General features: G+C 57.4%; 1 protein-coding gene across 1 annotated transcript in view; it reads right to left on the minus strand.

Annotated features, from left to right (window-relative positions):
• Window positions 1-715: 715 nt before the first annotated feature.
• Window positions 716-19,089, minus strand: part of ATP8B3 (ATPase phospholipid transporting 8B3) — a 26,913-nt gene continuing 8,539 nt past the window's right edge. Inside the window, exons 10-27 of the mRNA XM_056112993.1 lie at window positions 18,903-18,991; window positions 16,919-17,109; window positions 16,621-16,829; window positions 14,200-14,237; window positions 13,196-13,349; window positions 12,215-12,403; window positions 12,013-12,125; window positions 11,605-11,769; window positions 11,406-11,517; window positions 10,485-10,560; window positions 10,118-10,244; window positions 9,457-9,820; window positions 8,800-9,023; window positions 7,700-7,783; window positions 5,103-5,336; window positions 4,852-4,990; window positions 4,434-4,561; window positions 716-1,534 (exon numbers count right to left, since the gene is read on the minus strand). Of these exons, the coding sequence (XP_055968968.1) occupies window positions 716-1,534; window positions 4,434-4,561; window positions 4,852-4,990; window positions 5,103-5,336; window positions 7,700-7,783; window positions 8,800-9,023; window positions 9,457-9,820; window positions 10,118-10,244; window positions 10,485-10,560; window positions 11,406-11,517; window positions 11,605-11,769; window positions 12,013-12,125; window positions 12,215-12,403; window positions 13,196-13,349; window positions 14,200-14,237; window positions 16,621-16,829; window positions 16,919-17,109; window positions 18,903-18,991 (3,455 nt within the window). The remainder of the gene's footprint in view (window positions 1,535-4,433; window positions 4,562-4,851; window positions 4,991-5,102; window positions 5,337-7,699; window positions 7,784-8,799; window positions 9,024-9,456; window positions 9,821-10,117; window positions 10,245-10,484; window positions 10,561-11,405; window positions 11,518-11,604; window positions 11,770-12,012; window positions 12,126-12,214; window positions 12,404-13,195; window positions 13,350-14,199; window positions 14,238-16,620; window positions 16,830-16,918; window positions 17,110-18,902; window positions 18,992-19,089) is intronic.

Raw genomic sequence — 19,089 nt, forward strand, 5'->3', positions numbered from 1 at the left:
CTCCTAGTGGCCTTGGGTGGGGGAAGGGGGTGGAGGAGGGGGGGGACCATATAAGGTGCCAGGGATTGAACCTGGGTGGGCGGCCTGCAAGGGAATGCCTGACCGGCTGTACTACAGCTCTGGGCCCCTCTCTCTTGGCTCTTGACCACACCCAGTGATGCTCAGGGCTGACTCCTGGCTGGGCTCAGGGGTCACTCTGTCGGGAGAGACTGGGGGAACATACATCATGTCAGGAATCAAACCTGTGTCGGCCGCACCCTGCCGGCTGTATTATCTCCCTGCGGGGACCCCCCCTCCATTTTTCATTTTATTTTTTTTGCTTTCTGGGTCACACCTGGTAATGTCCAGGGGTTACTTCTGGCTTTGCACTCAGGAACTATTCCTGGCGATGCTCAGGGGACCATATGGGATGCTGGGAATTGAACCCAGGTCGGCTGCATGCAAGCCAAACGCCCTACCCGCTGTGCTATCGCTCCAGCACTGCCCCCACCCCCCGCCTTTTAAACCTTATTTCATGGGACCTTACAAAGAAAAATTAAGGGAGAGGGAGCCTCAGGGAGCGTTGTGGCCAGGAGGACCTTGCTTTATTAGAAAAAAAAAAAAAGGTCTGCAATACCTGCCTGGAGTGGCCAGAGGCCTGGGGCTTGCTGGTGGACGTCAACCAAACCTGGGCAGCCGTGTCCACTCTGCAGGTGCTGGAGAGCCCTGGCATTCCTCAGGTGGAAGGTGCCTGCACGGGTGACCTGGGTGAGGGTGGGCCCTCGGCGGGGGCAGGCGCCAGCTCCTGCCCAGTACCTGCTGGTGGTACCGCCAGAGGGGTGACCAACTCTGTCTTGGAGGGCTTGCACGCCCCCAGGAAGGGCCAGTGGGACTTCCAAAGGGGCACCTTCCTCGGGGGCACTGCTGACTCGCCTGACAGCTGGGGCTGACTCTGGAAGCGCCACAGGCGGCTCTCTGCGACAGTGGCAGTGGCGGTGGCAGCGGCAGGGCCCCGCTCCTCCCAGGACGCTGCCCGCTCCCGCGCCGGCCTCTTGGAGGAGGACTGCGGCCAGTGCTCCCGCAGCCCCAGCTGACCCTCCTGCGCGGCCGGCAACGACTCCAGCAAGGATCCCGAGGGCCACTTGGTGGTGGAGGACGACGAGTACTCCGGGCTGGAAGTTGGCTTTCCCGCGGCCCGGGACGACGTGCTTTCCAGACGCGAGCCCGGTGGAGGGATGGGCTGGGGGTCCTCGCAGGACACCCGGTCCTGGTGCCTGCGGCGGCCGCTGCTCTTCGTCTGCAGCGACGCCTCCCGGGGGCTCCAGTAGGAGCTCTGCCGGTCAAAGGAGTGCAGGTCCTCGGTCTTGAGGTCGTTGAGGAGGTCGCTGTGGGTGCCCGGGCCCCGGCGCAGAATCGTGCCCTGCGTGATGAGGCTGGCGAAGCCCTCCAGGTGGGAGAAGGCGTAACTGGAACGCCGCATGTGCGAGTCCCGCTGCAGGTAGGGCGGCGCCGCGTTCACCGGCATCCTGGCCGGGGCCTCCACCACTCCCTCCTCCTCCTGCAGAGCAAATTGCAGGGAAGAGTCAGGGGCTCCAGAGGAACCTGTCACCTGTCGCCACCTGCAGTGGGGGCCAATGGGTGGGGCCAGGTGGGGGTCTGGGTAGCAGGGAGGATGCTGGAGTGCAGCACGCCATGGCCAGGCCCTTCCTCACCCCCAAGATGACCTGACGGGGGCTGGAGCAATAGCACAAGCGCGTAGGGCGTTTGGCTTGCACGCGGCCGACCCGGGTTCGATTCCCAGCATCCCATATGGTCCCCTGAGCACCGCCAGGAGTAACTCCTGAGTGCATGAGCCAGGAGTAACCCCTGTGCAAAGTCGGGTGTGACCCAAAATGCAAAAAAAAAAAAAAAAAAAAAAAAAAAAACAAGATGACCTGACTAGATACCTCTGGAACTTGACTCAGGTCCAGAGTCCTTCCTTGGAACTCTTTTCTGGACCAGCCAATCAGAGCCTTTTCCTGTTTCCTGAGATCCAATTCTGGAACCAGCCAATGAAAATCCTTCCCTGGGAGGGGCTGGAGCAATAGCACAACGGGTAGGGCGTTTGCCTTGCACGCGGCCGACCCGGGTTCGATTCCCAGCATCCCATATGGTCCCCTGAGCACCGTCAGAGGTAATTTCTGAGCGCAGAGCCAGGAGTAACCCCTGTGCATTGCCAGGTGTGACCCCCCCCCCAAAAAAAAAAAAAAAGAAAATCCTTCCCTGGGAGTCCACTCTGGACCAGCCAATCAGAGTTCTTCCCTGAAATTTAATTCTAGAGCCAGCCAATCCCAGTCCTTCCTTTGGACTCAACTGCGGACCAGCCCATCACAGTCCTTCTGTGGGGATCTTCGTAGAGTCCTTCCATGAGACTCTAAGCCTCGTGCACCCATTGGTGACTTATCCAGGAAGTGGGTCTGGGTAGTTAGGTGTCCAGTTTTTGGTAGGAACTAGCAGATGGGGTTCAACTCAAGTCCCCTGGGTTGTAGGGCACACTCCAGCTGCAATTCAACCACTGAGGCTTTGGTTATGCCAGTCCACCAGGCCCACTCTTTACCGTACTATCCTTGTTGTTGGAAGACTACTCTTGGGCCAGTGCTCGAGAGGACCAGGCAGCACCGGGGATCAAACCGGGGCTCAGGCATGCTAAAAGCTCCTTCCTATTGAACCACCTCTGCTGCTCCCCTTTTTTTCTCTGTTTCTTTCTTTTGGAGACACACCCGGGGGTACTCAGGGATTACTCAGTGATGCTTAACAGGGGGCTGGAGCGATAGCACAGCGGTAGAGCGTTTGCTTTGCACGCAGCCAGCCTGGCCGAGGCAGGTTCAATTCCTCTGTCCCTCTCAGAAAGCCGGAAAGCTACTGAGAGTATCTCGCCCACATGCCAAACACAGTAACAAGAAGTCTCCAAAAAATGGAGGCGTTGCTGGGCCCGCTCGAGCAAATCGATGAACAACGGGAGGACAGACACTGTGAGACATTGTGGTGCTTAACAGGACTATATACGGTGCTGTAGATTGAACCATGGTCCCACATGCAAGGCCTTAACCCCTGTACTATGCCCGCCCGCCATTTGCTTGTTTTGTTTTGGGGTCACACCCAACAATACTCAGGGATTACTCCTAGCTCTGCATTCAGGAATCACTCCTGGTGGTGCTTGGGGGGACCAAGTGGGAGTCAGGGATCAATCCCGGGTCAGCCGTGTGCAAAGCCAACACCTTACCCCACGCACCATCTCTCCAACCCCTCCACCATTTTACCATCTTAACCACAGCCAAGTACATCCACGGATGAAGCAGCATGAAGTTTATTCTGTTCACAAAGATCTGTGACCCATCCCCACCCTCATCCTCCTTGGGATGGAGCGACAGTCCAGTGGGGAGGGCACTTGCCTTGCACATAGCAGACCCAGATTCGATCCCTGGCAGCCCTTATGGTCCCCTGAACCCCACTAGGAGGGATTCCTAAGCACAGAGCACCAGAGTCAGCCCTGGGCACTGCTGGGTATGGCCCAGCCCCTGCTACCCGAAGTGAAAACATTCTCGCCCCCACTGGAAGCATTGTCACCTCCCTTCCCCAGCCCACCCTTCATTTACTCAGTGCCTCTCTGTGGGGGCCACCTCTGGGGACCTCCTAGGAGGGGGATGTCCCCAGGATGTGTCCCTGTGTTTCGGGCCCTGATTCTCTCTTCCCCTGGTTCCCCACATTGTAGCTGGCGTCAGCGTGTCCTTCCTTCTAGGCCTGCTGTGGGGTCAGCATGTGAGATGGTTCGTGTCCGTTGGTGAACAAAAACTGTCCCCTCCTATCCAGGCCTCACAGGTGCAAAATATGCCCAGTCCCCAATTCCCCTTTTTAGCATAAACCAACCCTATTTTCCCATTTTGGGAGAGTGGGGATGGGGTGGGGTGCGGGGGACACCAGCAGTGCTCAGGGCTTACTCCTGGCTTACTCAGGAATCATTCCTGGAAGTACCTGGGATGGGCAGGGTCCTATGGGGTGCAGGAATCGAGCCCAGGTCATGCATGGCAAGTGTCCGCTATACTAACACTCTGGCCCTATTTCTGCCTTAAATCATATAAAGTGCAGGGAACAGACACTGCTGTATTTTTTTGGGGGGGGGGCACACTGTAGTGTGTTTGTGGGTGGCCATGGTGATTCCTGCTCCCCCAGTGGGCTCTGGCTGATTGGGGTCCCCAGATCTCGTAGGGGCCAGGAGCGGGAGATGGCCTCACTTTTCTTGGTTTGGTTTTGATTTGGGGCCACAGCTGGCAGTGCCCAGGTCTTACTCCTGGCGCTATGCATAGGATCACTCCTGGGGAAGCTCAGGGGACCCTATGGGGTGCCAGGGATCAAACCTGGGTCAGCCACATGCAAGGCCAGAGCCCACCCGGCTAGCCTATTGCTCCAGACCTCACCTTTTTGAGAGGCTTCTTGATTGTTTTGCAAAGAAAGCGGAAGGCCAGGACTGGAATCGTATTCAGGGACACGTTCATGAGAATGACCAGCAGGAGGAAGGGCTGACTGAGCACGAGATTGTCAGCATCTAGGGACAGGCAGGGTCACGGCTATTAGTAGGCCCTCCTCAGAGCCCACTGGTCACCCTTTCCCTCTCCAGGGTCCCCAATTCTCTTGCAGGGTCCCCCATACCCGAGTCCTCTTGGCTCCGCCCCCTCCACCAGCCCCGCCCACCGGGGGGCGCGTTCTCTATCAAGCCCCGCCCCGAGCAGGATTAATCCCCCATCGTGCCCCGCCCCCACGTGGCTGCTGCAAGGGCGGGGCATGCCGTGGCCCCGCCCCCAGGCCCTCCCCATCCTTTTAGCTGGGGGTTCTCACTTAGAAACGGGAAGGCGTCGGGGGCGAGTTTGAAGAAGGCATAGCTCTGGTAGTTTTGTGTGATGACGAAGTAGGCTAACAGGCTGACGAAGATGGCCAGCACGGCCAGGAAAGTCCAGTACGTAATGATAATTATGACCTGCATAGGAAAGAGACAGGGTTTCAGCCACTCCCACCACCCACCCCGGACCCCCAAGGAAGGGTCTGGGCACCGGGCCCGGAGGGAGGAGGAGGTGGAGGAGGGTGGCTACCTCCACCGTGATGGTCAGCAGGCAAGACAGTGCGACGACCACGGCGAATGACTGGTAGTCGTTGAGGCCCGGGAGCCCGTGACTGCTGGCCCAGAATGTCACGAAGAAATTGACCAGCGAGGTGACTGTGCCGTGCGCGACGGCTCGCAAGAACACCCAGTAGTTAAACAGTTCGTCCTTCTGGCCCAAGGTGTAGAGCTGGGGCAGCTTCAGACTCTCTTCCGCGCTCACGTCCTGGGGGCGGGGGCGGTGGGGGGGGACATGCTCTTGGATGCCCCTGGGGGTAGGGAGAGCGGCAGCCCCAGGGGTCGACCCAAGTGAAGTAGGGGGAGGCGAAGCATTTGGCCCAGGGTGATGCCGGGCGCTTGTTTTTTTTGCACTGGACCAATCCTAGTTCAACCAACCGCCTGCGGTCCTTCCGGGCGCCGCTAGGGGTCACTTCTGAGCACAGAGCCAGGAACAGCCCTGGAGCTCCACAGGGTGTGTCCCCCCCCACCCCCAATCAGAAAGAAAGGAGAGGGGAAAGAAGGGGTGGGGGGTAGAGGGAGCCAGAGTGCCATGCCAGGTGATAAGTCCATACAAGACCCCAGCAGAACCACATCCCAGTTCTGCTGGCATTAAACCTTTTTTTTTTTTTTTTTGCTTTTTGGGTCACACCCAGCAATGCTCAGGGGTACTCCTGGCTCTGTGCTCAGGAATTACTTCTGGCGGTGCTCAGGGGACCATATGGGATGCCGGAGATCGAACCCGGGTCGGCCGCGTGCAAGGCAAACGCCCTACCCGCTGTGCTATCGCTCCTTTGACATTAAACCTTTTTTTTTTTTCTTTTCGGGTCACACCCGGCAATGCACTGGGGTTACTCCTGGCTCTGCACTCAGGAATTACTCCTGGCGGTGCTCAAGGGACCATATGGGATGCCGGGGATCGAACCCAGGTCAGCCGCGTGCAAGGCAAACGCCTCTACCTGCTGTGCTCTCATTCTTTTGACATTAAACCTTTGACCTTGGAGCCAGAGTGATAGGACAGTGGCAGCGGGGAGGGCCATTGCTTTGCACGCCACCAACCCGGGTTCGATCTCCAGCATCCTATATGATCCCCCCCAAACACCATCAGGAGTAATTCCTGAGCTCAGAGTCAGGAGTCACCCCTGAGCCTTACCTGGTGTGGCCCCCAAAACAAAAAACAAAAGAACGGTTGGGAGGGGAGAATTTTAGGTTGTGTGGATTTCACAGCTATTTAAAGCCAACACTGTTGCACTGTAGCTCTGTCCTCCCTTTGTTCATCATTTGCTCCAGCGAGAGGGCCCAGTAATGTCTCCACTGTGAGACTTGTTGTTACTGTGTTTGGCATATCGAATACGTCACGGGGAGCTTGCCAGGCTTTGCTGTGGCGGTGAGATACTCTGGTAGCTTGCCAGGCTCTCCGAGAGGGGCGGAGGAATCGAACTCGGGTTGGCCGTGTTCGCCGGCCGCATGCAAGGCAAATGCCCTACCGCTGTGCCCTCACTCCAGCCCCATTTAAAGACAAAAGGAAAAAAAAAATAAACTGCACCCAACAATGCTTGGAGAACCAGGTGATGCTCTTTTTTCTTTTTGGGTCACACCCGGCAATGCACAGGGGTTCCTCCCGGCTCTGCACTCAGGAATTACTCCTGGCAGTGCTCGGGGCACCCTGTGGGATGCTGGGAATCGAACCTGGGTTGGCCGTGCGCAAGGCAAACGCCCTACCCGCTGTGCTATCGCTCCAGCCCCAAACCAGGGGATGCTGGGGATCCAACTTGGGGCCCCGCAGTAGAGTGGCATTTGCTTCAGTCCTTTGGGTCATCTCCCAAGAAGCCAAATGCTTCTTCCTTACGCTCCCCATCCTCCCCCACCCCCGAGTTTATTTATGTCTCTGTGCTCCGGGGATCATTCCTGGAGAAGTGAGCCATATGTGGTGCCAGGGATCAAACGTGGGTCAGCTTCGTGCAAGGCAGGCGCCCTGTCTGCTGTACTCTCTCTCCAGTCCCCTTTTATTTTATTTTCTCTGTGTGTGTGTGTGTGTGTGTGTGAGCGCGCGCGCATGCGCGTGTTTTGAACCATCCCCAACAATGCTCAAGGCTCTGCACATCGGAATCACTCCTGACTGTGCTCTGGGAACCATATGGGATCCCGGGGGGTTGAATCCGGGTCTGCCACTTGCAAGGTCTGCCGCCTGCCCATGCCTGGCGGGCTCACCAGTGCTGGGCGTACCTGAGCTGCCAGCATGGGTCCCAATCATCATCTGGAATGTTCTAAGGGACACCCCCCCCCCTGCCCCGTTCCCCACGCAGTCCTGATTATTTAGAGTCTCCTGAGCACTGCTGGCAGGGGTTGGGGACTGTTCTGAATCAAGCTCCCCATCATTGTTCCCGGGGTTGTAGACACAAGGATGAGCCTTGGGGTGGGGGATGGGGTATCCTAAAAGGGCCAGAGGGCTGGCCCATGGACCCCAAGATCAGGTTGGGCACCGGTAGGAGGGGACTGGGGGAAAGTGATTTGCCGGAAGCTCATAAAAGAGCTTTCTCCCAGGACATCGGGGTCAGGGGGGCTGGGGCTGGGGGGTTGGGGGCAGCTTACCTGCTCAAACAGCCCAATGTAGAGAACTGGGAGGGTGCTGTAAAGCAGGTTGAAGAGCGCCAGGAACCAGCCCTCGTACAGCGGCTGAGGGCACAAGAAAGGCGTCACCTCAGACAGCGCCCTGCAGGCACACACCCACCCCAGCAAGCTGGAGCCCCGAAACCTTCCTCAAAAGTGAGCAGAGAGGGGCCGGAGTGATAGCACAGCGGGGAGGGCGTTTGCCTTGCATGCGGCCAACCCGGGTTCGATTCCCAGCACCCCCATATGTTCCCCTGAGCACCACCAGGAGTAATTCCTGAGTGCAGAGCCAGGAGGAACCTCTGAGCATCGCTGGGTGTGACCCAAAAAGCAAAATAAACAAATTAAATTAAAAAAATCATTTAAAAGAATTAAAATAATTTAAAAGAGGGATAGATACTGTCCCTCTCACCTTCTGCCTAACCTTTTAAATTATTAAATTGTAATCCCTATAAGGAATTAAGATGCTTTGTTTGGACGCCAGCGAGGTAGTCAGGAGGGCAGCGCGCTTGTCTTGCATCTTAGTCTATCCCTGGCATCCTCGCAGCGCGAGGAGTGGTCTTCATCTACAAGACCACTGCCAGGAGTAATTCCTGGGTGCAGAGCCAGGATTAACCTCATTCCATCGCCGGGTGTGGAAAAATTTTAAAAAAGATGCTTGCCTGGGGGCTGGAGCAATAGCACAGCGGGGAGAGCGTTTGCCTTGCACGCGGCCAACCCGAGTTCAATTCCCAGCATCCCATATGGTCCCCTGAGCACCGCCAGGAGTGATTCCTGAGTGCAGAGCCAGGAGTAACCCCTGTGCATTGCCGGGTGTGACCCAAAAAGAAAAAAAAAAAAGATGCTTGCCTGGAGAACGCAGGCCTGCCCAGCTGGAGAGCCAACAGTGCGCATGGACCGCCAGGGGTGACTCCTGAGCACAGAGCCAGGAATAGCTCCTGAGCATCTGCACTGTGGGTTCCTGCCCAACCTCCCCCAGGCTGCACTTGCGAGGTGAAGACCGGTAAGCTCCTCCCGTGAGGGTGCTGGGTGCAGGGCCATGGACGGGAGGGACGGAGAGGGGGCACGCCCCGGTCCCCCACCTGAGTGGTGAAGCCATTGTAACAGGCGAACCAGATCTGGACCATCATGCTGGCCGTGGTCTTGTAGATGAAGTAGCGTAGGAACTTGCAAATGCGCATGTAGGACCAGCGGCCGTGCACCAGCAGCAGGCGCCGGAGGTAGGAGAACTGGGCCAGCGAGAAGTCGCTACTGTGAACCGCCTGCATGCCCTCAGGTCCTGCCAGCCCCACGCCAATGTCCGCAGCTGCCGAGGCACACGCACAAACCTTTCATCAGGGGCCCACCTCCGTCGCCAGTCCAGTCCCCGCCCACCTGAGGTAATGCCACGCCCACTTCCCTTTTGTGTGGCCCCACCCCTCAGATCACAACTCCGCCCCCAGCAGTCCCGCCCACTTATCATGTTGCTTGACCACGCCCCACACGATCACTTCACCTCACCCTGGCCCCACCCCTTTCTATCGCCCCGCCCAGGCCACGCCCCCGCACGATACCTCGCCTCTCCCTGGCCCCGCCCCTCTTGATCGCCCCGCCCAGGCCACGCCCCGCACGACACCTCGCCTCGCCCTGGCCCCGCCCCTCTTGATCGCCCCGCCCAGGCCACGCCCCCGCACGACACCTCGCCTCGCCCTGGCCCCGCCCCTCTTGATCGCCCCGCCCAGGCCACGCCCCACACCCACTCTTGATCATGTTGACGTCATTGGCACCGTCGCCCACCGCCAGGGTCACCACTTTCTGGTACTTCTTGACCAGTGCCACGATCAGGGCCTTCTGCTTGGGGGTGACGCGGCAGCAGATGACGGCCTGGCATTGGGAGGCCAGGTCCACGAAGGCCTGTTCTTGCTCTACCTCCAGGTTCTCGGTGTACCGCCTCCTGGCCATCAGCCCAGTGCTCCGCAGCGGGATCTCGAGGGCCTGCCAGAGCATGGACAGCCGCCACTGGTGCATCAAGTCTCCCCTCCTATGCTCCGGCTCCTGCCAGTAATCCACCGTGCTGGGGCACGGGGCCCCCGGCTCCGTGCGCAAGGACGTGAGTAGCTGGTCCTGGCGGTGGTAAGTGAGGAGGTGTCTCTGCCTGTTTCTCTTCCCTCTGAACATAGACCCCCCACCCCTCACCCCGCTTCCCAAACCAGGCATCTCCCCCGCAGGCCGGCTTGACCTGTTGCCTCTCTCGCTCCTGCCCCTTTCGTAGCAGGGCACTGCACGCCATTGGCCCGGGGTCCTTCCCAAGCCCTGGGCACTATGCTTCGGGTATAGGGCACCCGTCTAGCCCACTGCCAGCCTGGGGCTCCTCCCAGTCCCTGTCCACATGCAGGTCACCCTGCCCGCTGACCCACTGACCAGAAAGTCCCCTGTGATAACCATGGCCACTTTGAACTGCTCGCTGAACATCTTCGGGAGGCGGCACCACCTTTTCTTCTTCAGAATCTGGCTGTTGGCATTTTCCCAGAAGGCCTCCAGGATGTGGCTGTGCAAAGGAAGTGGACGCCCCCCCCAAGCCCCCAGACGGGGGTCAGCCATTCCTTCCTCCCTACGCCACGCTCACCAAGTCTTACTTCCTCGGAACCCCTGGGTCTTTAGTGGAAAGGAACTGGGACGGCAGGAGTCTGGTCTTCTGGTACGCAGCAAACGCCTCCCCTCCAGCATCGGGGGTTCTGGGTGCCCAGGCCCCACCCCAGCCGCAACCCCACCCATACCCCCTTCTTACTTAATCTCCACCGGCTCCAGAATGAGCATGCTCTCCGAAAGCAGCCCGCAGGCAAAGGCGATGTTCACTGCTGTCTCTGCAAACCAGCCAGGGCTCACCACCTGTGGTGGGTTCGGTCTGCGGGCCAGGTCCCGCCCCTGCCTAGAGTATTGCCTTGTCCCACCCCCTAAATGCAGTGATTGGCTCTGAGGAGAGCACGTGGTCCAGGTTGGCCAATAAGATCAAGTCTTGAGAGCCAACGCCATAGCTCAGCGGGGAGGGCATTATCCTTGCAGGAGGCCGACCTGGGTTCAATCCCCAGCATCCCATAGGGTCCCCCGAGTCCCCGGAGTGCAGAACCGGGAGTAATCCCTGAGAATCGCCGGGTGTCACCCAAAAAAGGTCCCTTCTGCTTTCCTGTTTATCTGCAAGGGTGAAAGGCTCAAGGGGCCCGGGTGATAAGTATAGCAGGTAAGGTGCTTGCCTTGCACATTGTCGACCCGGGTTCAATCCCTGGTATCCCAAAGGGACCCCGGAGTGATCCCTGAGCACAGGTTGGCCCTGAGCAATGCCGATTGTGGACCCCAAAAAACACTAACAAAAAAATCAGGGCTGGAGCACAACGGGTAGGGCGTTTGCCTTGCACGTGGCCGACCCAGGTTCAATTCCCAGCATCCCATATGGTCCTCTGAGCACTGCCAGGGGTAATTCCTGAGTGCAGAACCAGGAATAACCCCTGTGCATCGCCGGGTGTGACCCAAAAAAGCAAAAAAAAAAAATCAAATAACACACAATCATTTCAGTGTCTTCTGCCTCTGAGGAGAAAAGTCCCAAACTGTCCCTGGGACCCTGAGGTAGACCTGAGTGGGGGTGGGAGATCTGATGCCTGTCAGGAACCCCTGCCTTCCTCTCCGTGCTGGGAGCAGCCGCCCTGGGACCCACCTTGCTTATCCCCCGTGAGTACCCACACTTTGATGTTCGCATCCTTGAGACACTGGATGGTCTCGGGGACGTGGTCCTGGAGTCTGTCTTCAATCGCTGTGACTCCCAGAAGCTGGGTGAGGAGGAACACAATGAGCAAACCCCGAGGTCCTCAGGCCTCAGGCCTCCAGGGCATCACCCCCCCCCCTCCCAGGTTCACCTGGAGGTTCTGCTCCATCTCCTCGTAAACCTGCTGCAATGCCTGGGTGCGGTTCTGCAGCAGGATGCTGGCTTGCTGGTGGTGCTGCTGCCACTTCTGGAAGCTGTTCTCGTCCACCTTCTTGAAAGCCAGGCACAGCGTCCGCAGGGTCTGCCGGGCAAAGGACTGGGGCCCCGGCGGCATTCCAGTCACCCCTCTGCTGCCCCCTCTCTGCCTCTTCCCTCCCCTCCACCACCACCAACTGACATGCTTCCTGACCCGCTAGATTTGTGCCTGGATTTGCAATGTGCACAACCAGCCCAACTGCACCTGGCAACCGGACCTGTGCCTACAGCCATTTCTCCTAAAACTCTTCCTTCTGGTGCCCGCCTCCCTGCCTCTGGGCAATCGCCTCCTGCAGCCACTCACCGCCAACACCTCCTCCGTGCCCCACTCTACAGTGCTCTTTAACTGCAACCGCTCAAATATGACGGTGTCGGCGCCTTTGGTATAGAGGTAGATGTCGCCCTCGGGGTTTCGGACTGTGGGGTCCGAAAGGGAAGAAAGGCTCAGCTTCCCACGTCTGTCTCTCCACCCAGGGCTGGGCCCAGGGAGGGTGGTGGACGCTCACCTAGCACCGACATCCGCTTCCGTGTGCTGTTAAAGTCCATCATGGCCAGGACTTGGTAGACCCGCTCTTTCCCCAGCTCCAGCACCGTGATGCTGTCCTGGCTGCGCGCTTTGAACACGTAGCCGAAATTTCGGGCCGCCGTCACCAGCGCCTCCTCGTCAGGGGACGCCGCCTGATACACCAGCTGGTCTGCAGCAATGACAGGTGGGTAGAGGGACGCGACGGGTTGCAGGGCCCACATCCAGCGCTAGGGGGCGCTCAGCCGATTTTTACGAGGAGGACACTGATGCAACCTGGGTGCAGGGCTCAAGGAAGGCGGGGGGAGCGGGAATGGCTGGAAAGGGGTACGACGCATACTCGGGGGCTTGGTCTTGATCCCCAATATCACTGTATTGAGCCCCAAAACCAAAAGTATAAAATAAAGGAAATTGAGCGCTAGGATCCAGTCTACAGGTTCCCCTAAGTAGGTCTCCACCGGGCGGGCCAATAAAGACAGATGGGCGGGGTCAAGGGACTAGCCTGACCTGGCCACGCCCCTAACCAGGGCCAATAACTATAGGTGGGCGGGGCCATAAACAAATCTGCTAGGGATATGCCCCCGTTGGGGCCAATAAGAAATGGTGGGCGGGGCTAGAGCTAATCTGACCTGAATACAGCTTCCAGTCAGAGCCAATTAGAACAAATGGGCGGGGACTAGGCTGGCCTAGACCCGCCCCCCTCCTCAAAGCAAGAGCCAAAAATAGAGGGGCAGGGGACATTAGCTAATCTGGTCTGGGCCAATAAAAAAAGTGGGCGGGACCGGAGGCCTGGCCTGAACACACCCCTAGCCAGGGCCAATAAAAATATGTGGGCAAGGCCAGGGAGATACGCATCAGCCCCTGCATATACAGGGTCCCAAATTACCTTCCAAGCATCAAGCAGGACTTTGGGTCTATGTGGTCGCGGCGTGGGGCTGGGCTGGGTGCCCTGAGTGAAACTTACTGTTCTTTTCTTGAACCATCACCGTATGGCAGATGGCCAGGAGCCTCCAGAACTCCACCACCATGTTGTCCTCCTGACTGCGCACGATCCGTAGGAGCTCCGAGTTGTAGTAACGCAATTTCCCATCGGCGTACGTGTTCCAGCTGTAGGGGTTCTGGGGAGCGGTGGGGTGGTGGGCGCGAGGCTGATGCCCATCCCCCACCCATTCCTTTCTGCAGGACTGGGGGTGGATGGGGGGAGGGGGGCGCAAACCTGAAGCGAGGTGGTGTCCTCAGGGCCTGGGGAAAAGAATCTACTTTCAGGATTCAGCTCCCCAAGAAGTCCACTCGGGGGGGTCTGAGGACTATGCTTGACTGCACCTCCCCCCCCAATGCAAGCATCCCATTTTGGAGAGCAGAGCTAGTTTCAGCACCAGTGACACCCAGCCCCCATCTCAGACTCTCTGCTTTAAGAAATGAAAGGCTTGGCCTGGAGCCATGGTGTGGGGGGGGAGGGCTTTTATTTTGCACACGGCCAACCCAGATTCAATTCCTGACATCCCTTAAGGTTCCCCCAAAGAGCCATCAGGAGTAATTCCTGCTTGCAGAGCCAGGACTAACCCCTGAGCACCACCAAGTGTGACTCCCCCCCCCATACACACACAAACTTTGGGGCTGGAGCGATAGTACATTAGGGAGGGTGTTTGCCTTGCACGCAGCGCACCTGAGTTCGATCTCGGGCATCCTATATGTTCCCCCAAGCACCACCAGGAGTAATTCCTGAGTGCAGAGCCAGGAGTAACCCCTGAGTATCACCGGGTGATAACCCCCCCCCAAAAAAAAAAGAAAAAAAAAAGACTTGGTCACCTCTGGCGAGGAGTAATCCAGAAGGGAGAGGGAGACAGGAATGAGACTCAGGTGTAGGGGTTGGGATAGGGGTTTTGTGTGACCTTCTAGTGCTCTTTGGGGGGGGCACGTTTTTGATTTCTGGGACACACCCTGTGGTGTTCAGAGGCTATTCCTGACTCGGCACAGGAGTGACCCCTGGTGGCGCTCAGGTGATCCTACAGGGTGTCAGAGATCAAGTCTGAATGCAGAGTCAGGAGTCAGCCCTGAGCTTCCGGCGTGGCACCAAAACAAAACAAGACCAAAAGCAAAACAAAACAAAACAAAACAAAACAGAAAGAGGCCCAAGAGAAAATACAGCAGAGAGGGCCCTTGCCTTGCGTGCAGCCGCTCAGGTTAGATCCCTGAGCACAGGGCCAGGAGTAAGCCCGGAGCACTCCCGGGTGTGGGCCAAAAATCAAAATATAAAAAACAAACAAACAGGCCCACTTATGCTGCCTGAGGCCCTGTGCTGCTTGCGCCCACGTGACCGAGCACATGTGTCACCTGCATCTTCCCTCTTGAGATGTGGACATTCATTTCTCTCCCTCCTTCCCTTCAAAGCCTCCAAATAAAATGTTTTGCTTTACTCGGAGACGTTACTGGGCCCGCTCGAGCAAATCGACGATCAACGGGAGGGCCTTTACCTTCTTTTTTTTTAAATTTTTAAAATTTTTTTAATTATTTTGCTTTTTGGGTCACACCCGGTGATGCTCAGGGGTTACTCCTGGCTTTGCACTCAGGAATCACTCCTGGCGGTGCTCGGGGGACCCTATGGGATGCTGGGAATCGAACCCGGGTCGGCCGCGTGCAAGGCAAACGCCCTACCCGCTGTGCTATTGCTCCAGCCCCTAAAATGTTTTACTTTTAAGAAATTAAAAATTTAAGAAATTAAAAAAACAAACAAAAAAAGGCCACCTTTTTGTGAGAGACTGTGATAGGAGTTCACTTCCCTGGAAGGTTCACCTGCCTGGCTTCCGTGAGACAGACCCCTGTTCTCACTGGGCACCACATACGTCCTCTGAGCACTGCTGGGGGTACCTTGGGGCACAGAGCCCCAGAAGTATGTTCTGAGCACCATTGGGCCTGACATCCCCCCTCACCAAATGCTCTGAGGGCCAAGAGATAATTCAGTGGGTTAAAGCGCTTGCATGTGGGGCCGGAGCAATAGTACAATGGGGAGGGAGGGAGTTTGCCTTGCACGCAGCGACCCGGGTTCGATCCCTGGCATTCCATAGGGTCCCCCAAGCACCGCCAGGAGTCATTCCTGAGTGCATGAGCCAGGAGTAACCCCTGAGCTTTGCTGGGTGAGACCCAAAAAGCAAAAATAAAAAATAAAAAATTTTAAAAACTCATAAAACTCTATGTGGCTGACTTGGGTTCAATATCAATATCAAGGCCCGAGAGTGACCTCTGAGTGCAGAGCCAATAGACTGCCCTGAGCACTGCTGACTGTGACCCCCAAACAAACAAACTAAAAAGCCCTGCTATTCAAAAAACCCAGCTCCCGGAAGAGAACAGCGAAGAGTCTCCTGCCCCCGCGCCTGGCTGTCCTCGCCGGGGCCCCTTGGAGGGGTGCGGGTTGAGTTTCCCTCCCCACCCCGACCAGGGCTCTGGCAGCCGAAGACCTCCAGGACCAGCCAACACCATGCTGAGACCACTCTCTGCACACATGAAGGTACTGGCAGAGGGCCAAAGCCACGCGGGTTCCGGGGCCGAGATCTCCAAGCCTACTTGGATTGGGGCTGGGCATCCTCCACCCAGATCCTCCAAATTCCAGTAGGCGGGGGTCACACCCACCAACTGGCCCCCTGGCGCCGTGTAATCCCATCAACGGCCAAGATTCAGAGACTATAAAACCCAGCTCCCGGAAGCACGCGGCCGCATTTGTGGCGGCATGACATCTTATCATCTCATTCCTACTTTGGACAAACTGGCAGGCTACCGAATGTAACCTGCCCACACGGCAGAGTCTGGCAAACTCCCCGTGGCATACCCAATATGCCAAATACCAGTAACAATGAAGGGTCTCATTCTCCTAACTCTGAAAGAGCCTTGAATATGGCACTTTAAAAAAAAGAAATCTCATGGCTAGGACGAAGAGACGTTACTGGGGCCTGCTCGAGGCAATCAACGAATAACAGGATGGTTGTAATTGATTGATTGTGATTCAAAAGTCAGCATCAAGGGCTAGAGCGATAGTACAGCAGGAAGGGCTTTTGCCTAGCCCACAGCCGACCTGAGTTCGATCTCCAGCATCCCGTAGGAGCCCCTGATCCCAGCCAGGAGTGACTCCCGAGTGCAGAGCCAGGAGGAAGCCCTGAGCATCACCAGGTGTGGCTCAAACACAAACAAGCCAGCATCCGTCAGCCAAAAGGGGACCCCAACCGGAGACCGTTTCCTGGGACAGCTTGCCAGAGACTGCTAAGGAGGTTCCAGGAGCCCCCGATGGTTCTTCCCAGAAACGGCCGAGCCCTGCCTTCCCACATACTCCGTCATTCCCTGAGTTCGGGTTCCAGTTCTGGGGCGAGGGAGCGGGGCGCAGGGTTCCCCAGTACCCACCATAGACGGTCCCCCGTATGCAGCACTGGTTGAAGGTCATGATGTTCTGTGTGAGGGTCCCCGTCTTGTCCGAGAAGATGTACTGCACTTGGCCCAGGTGGTCCGTGAGGCTGGTGCTGCGGGCATTGGCGGGCATGTCCCGGGGCTCGTAATACATCTCCGAGTCCCAGTTGATGAAGATGCTGTTACCCAGGTAGATGAATTCGGCTCTGCCAAGGGTGCAGAGAGGTGGCTGGTCAACCCCTGAAGAAGCCACCCGGTGTGGCCCAGGGGTGGGGAGGAGCAGGCGGGCACCCACAGGGCAAACATAGCCATGGGCACCATGACGCTGAGCAGGATCAAAAAGGCCCAGAAGAAGAGGAAACACTCGGCCGCCACGCTGTAGCGATGAAGGCGGGACAGGTAGAAGTGCTTCTCCTTGAACTCGTGGACCATGCGGTAGAAGCCCAAAGTCAGCAGCCCGGAAACCAGCACCAGGGACACAAAGATCTGGGGGCGAGAAAAAGGGGGGTGCCACGGAGTCAACAGGAACCTGCGCCCCTACCTTGGATCCTGGCTCCCGTGGTGGGTTCGGGGAGAGCAGGTGCGGGGGGGGGGGTGTCCGAGTGAGTGTTGGCCTGATTTGGGGGTTCCACCACTCAGGATCCCACTGAGGGGGGGACCTGGAGTGATAGCACAGTGGGGAGGGCGACCACACCCCACACCCCTCCCCCCGGTCACCGGGCAGCAGCTCAGGCCAGTCCGACTGCCACCCACTAACTTGGGGACAAAAGCATGCACATCTCTTTGATGGCAGACAGAGAGGACATGTAAGGGAGGAAGGCAAGACCCTCCTGGGGCCGAGCACCCAAGAACCGGAGGAGCCGGTTAAGAAACTGGCTTATCTACGTTGGAACGCTACAAGCCAGGTTGCAGAGATGGGATGGCAGGAGGGAAACTTGGGTGTTGGGAAAAGTACACTCATGAAAGGATGGGTATAGGGGCTAGAGTGATAGCACAGTGGGTAGGGCGTTTGCCTTACACACAGCCGACCTGGGTTCGATTCCCAGCATCCCATAGGGTCCCCCGAGCACCGCCAGGAGTGATTCCTGAGCGCAGAGCCAGGAGAAACCCCCGTGCATCGCCGGGTGTGACCCAAGAAGCAAAATAAATAAATAAATAAAAACAAAATGAAAAAGTGACAGCAGGGAGGGGACTTGCCTTGCATGTGACTGACCCAGCATCTCATGTGGTCTCCTGAGCACCGCCAGGAGTAATGTTTTTTTTCTGCTTTTTTGGGGTCACACCCAGCGATGCACAGGGGTTCCTCCTGGCTCTGCGCTCAGGAATTCCTCCTGGCGGTGCTCGGGGGACCCTATGGGATGCTGGGAATCGAACCCGGGTTGGTCACGTGCAAGGCAAATGCCTCACTCCAGCCCCCAGGAGTAATTTCTGAGTGCAAAGCCAGGAGTTACCCTTGAGCATCGCCGGGTGTGGCCGAAAAAGCAAAAAGAAAAAAAGAAACAGCTGGCAGGGAAGGCGGCTGAATGGGAGAGCGTATGTGACAGTCCTGTGTCAGATCCTTACTTTGGTTCCAGAAGGCACCCCGATTCTCCAGCGCCCCCTCCTGCCTAAATAAAAGTATTACAGCTTGTGACTCCCTAGAACCACAAGGAAAGATTTAGATTTAGGCTAATGATGAGATGGGGGGAAGAGGGTTTGTGAATACTTTATGTCGCCTGTACCCTTGGGAAGCATCCAAGTAGATTATAAATTCTTTCTTTATTCCAAAAACTTTAAGAAAGGGGGGCGGAGCCACAATATGGTGGGTTGGGTGTTTGCTTGCTCAGGGCTGATCTGGGTTCAATTCCCTGGTTTCCTGAGAACTATTAGGAGGGATCCCTGAGCACAGAGCCGGAGTCAGCCCTGAGCACTGCCAGGTGTGGCCCCAAACACACAAACAAACAAAAAACAACATTAAGAAGAGACTCTGGTGGGGTGGGAGCGATAGCACAGCGGGTAGGGTGTTTGCCTTGCATGCGGCCGACCCGGGTTCGATTCCCAGCATGGCATAGGGTCCCCCGAGCACCACCAGGAGTCATTCCTGAGTGCAGAGCCAGGAGGAACCCCTGAGCATCGCCAGGTGTGACCCAGAAAAGCTTAAAAAAAAGAGAGAGAGAGACTCTGGTGAAGGTGCCGGGTTCAAGTATCTGCGTTCTGAAGGATACGCCCAGCCTTGCGCCTGTGGGCAGTGGGGGGGGGGGCGGGCCTCTCCCTTGGCGGGTCTTGGAAGCCTCACTCACCCAGCCGACCAGCTGGTTCATCAGACGGTCAATCTTGGTTCTCTTCAAACAGATCTTGCCACAGTTCCTCATGATCTTTGTGTCAAAACCTGCAGGGGGGGTGGGGAACCTTCCACCTCGCCAGCCTTCGGCCCGGCCCGCTCACCCTCCTGTCCACTCCCGAAATGCTCATCATCACCTATCGATC

This window comes from Sorex fumeus, unplaced genomic scaffold (assembly GCF_029834395.1).
Source record: "Sorex fumeus unplaced genomic scaffold, SorFum_2.1 ptg000019l, whole genome shotgun sequence".
Classification (NCBI taxonomy): Eukaryota; Metazoa; Chordata; class Mammalia; order Eulipotyphla; family Soricidae; genus Sorex; species Sorex fumeus.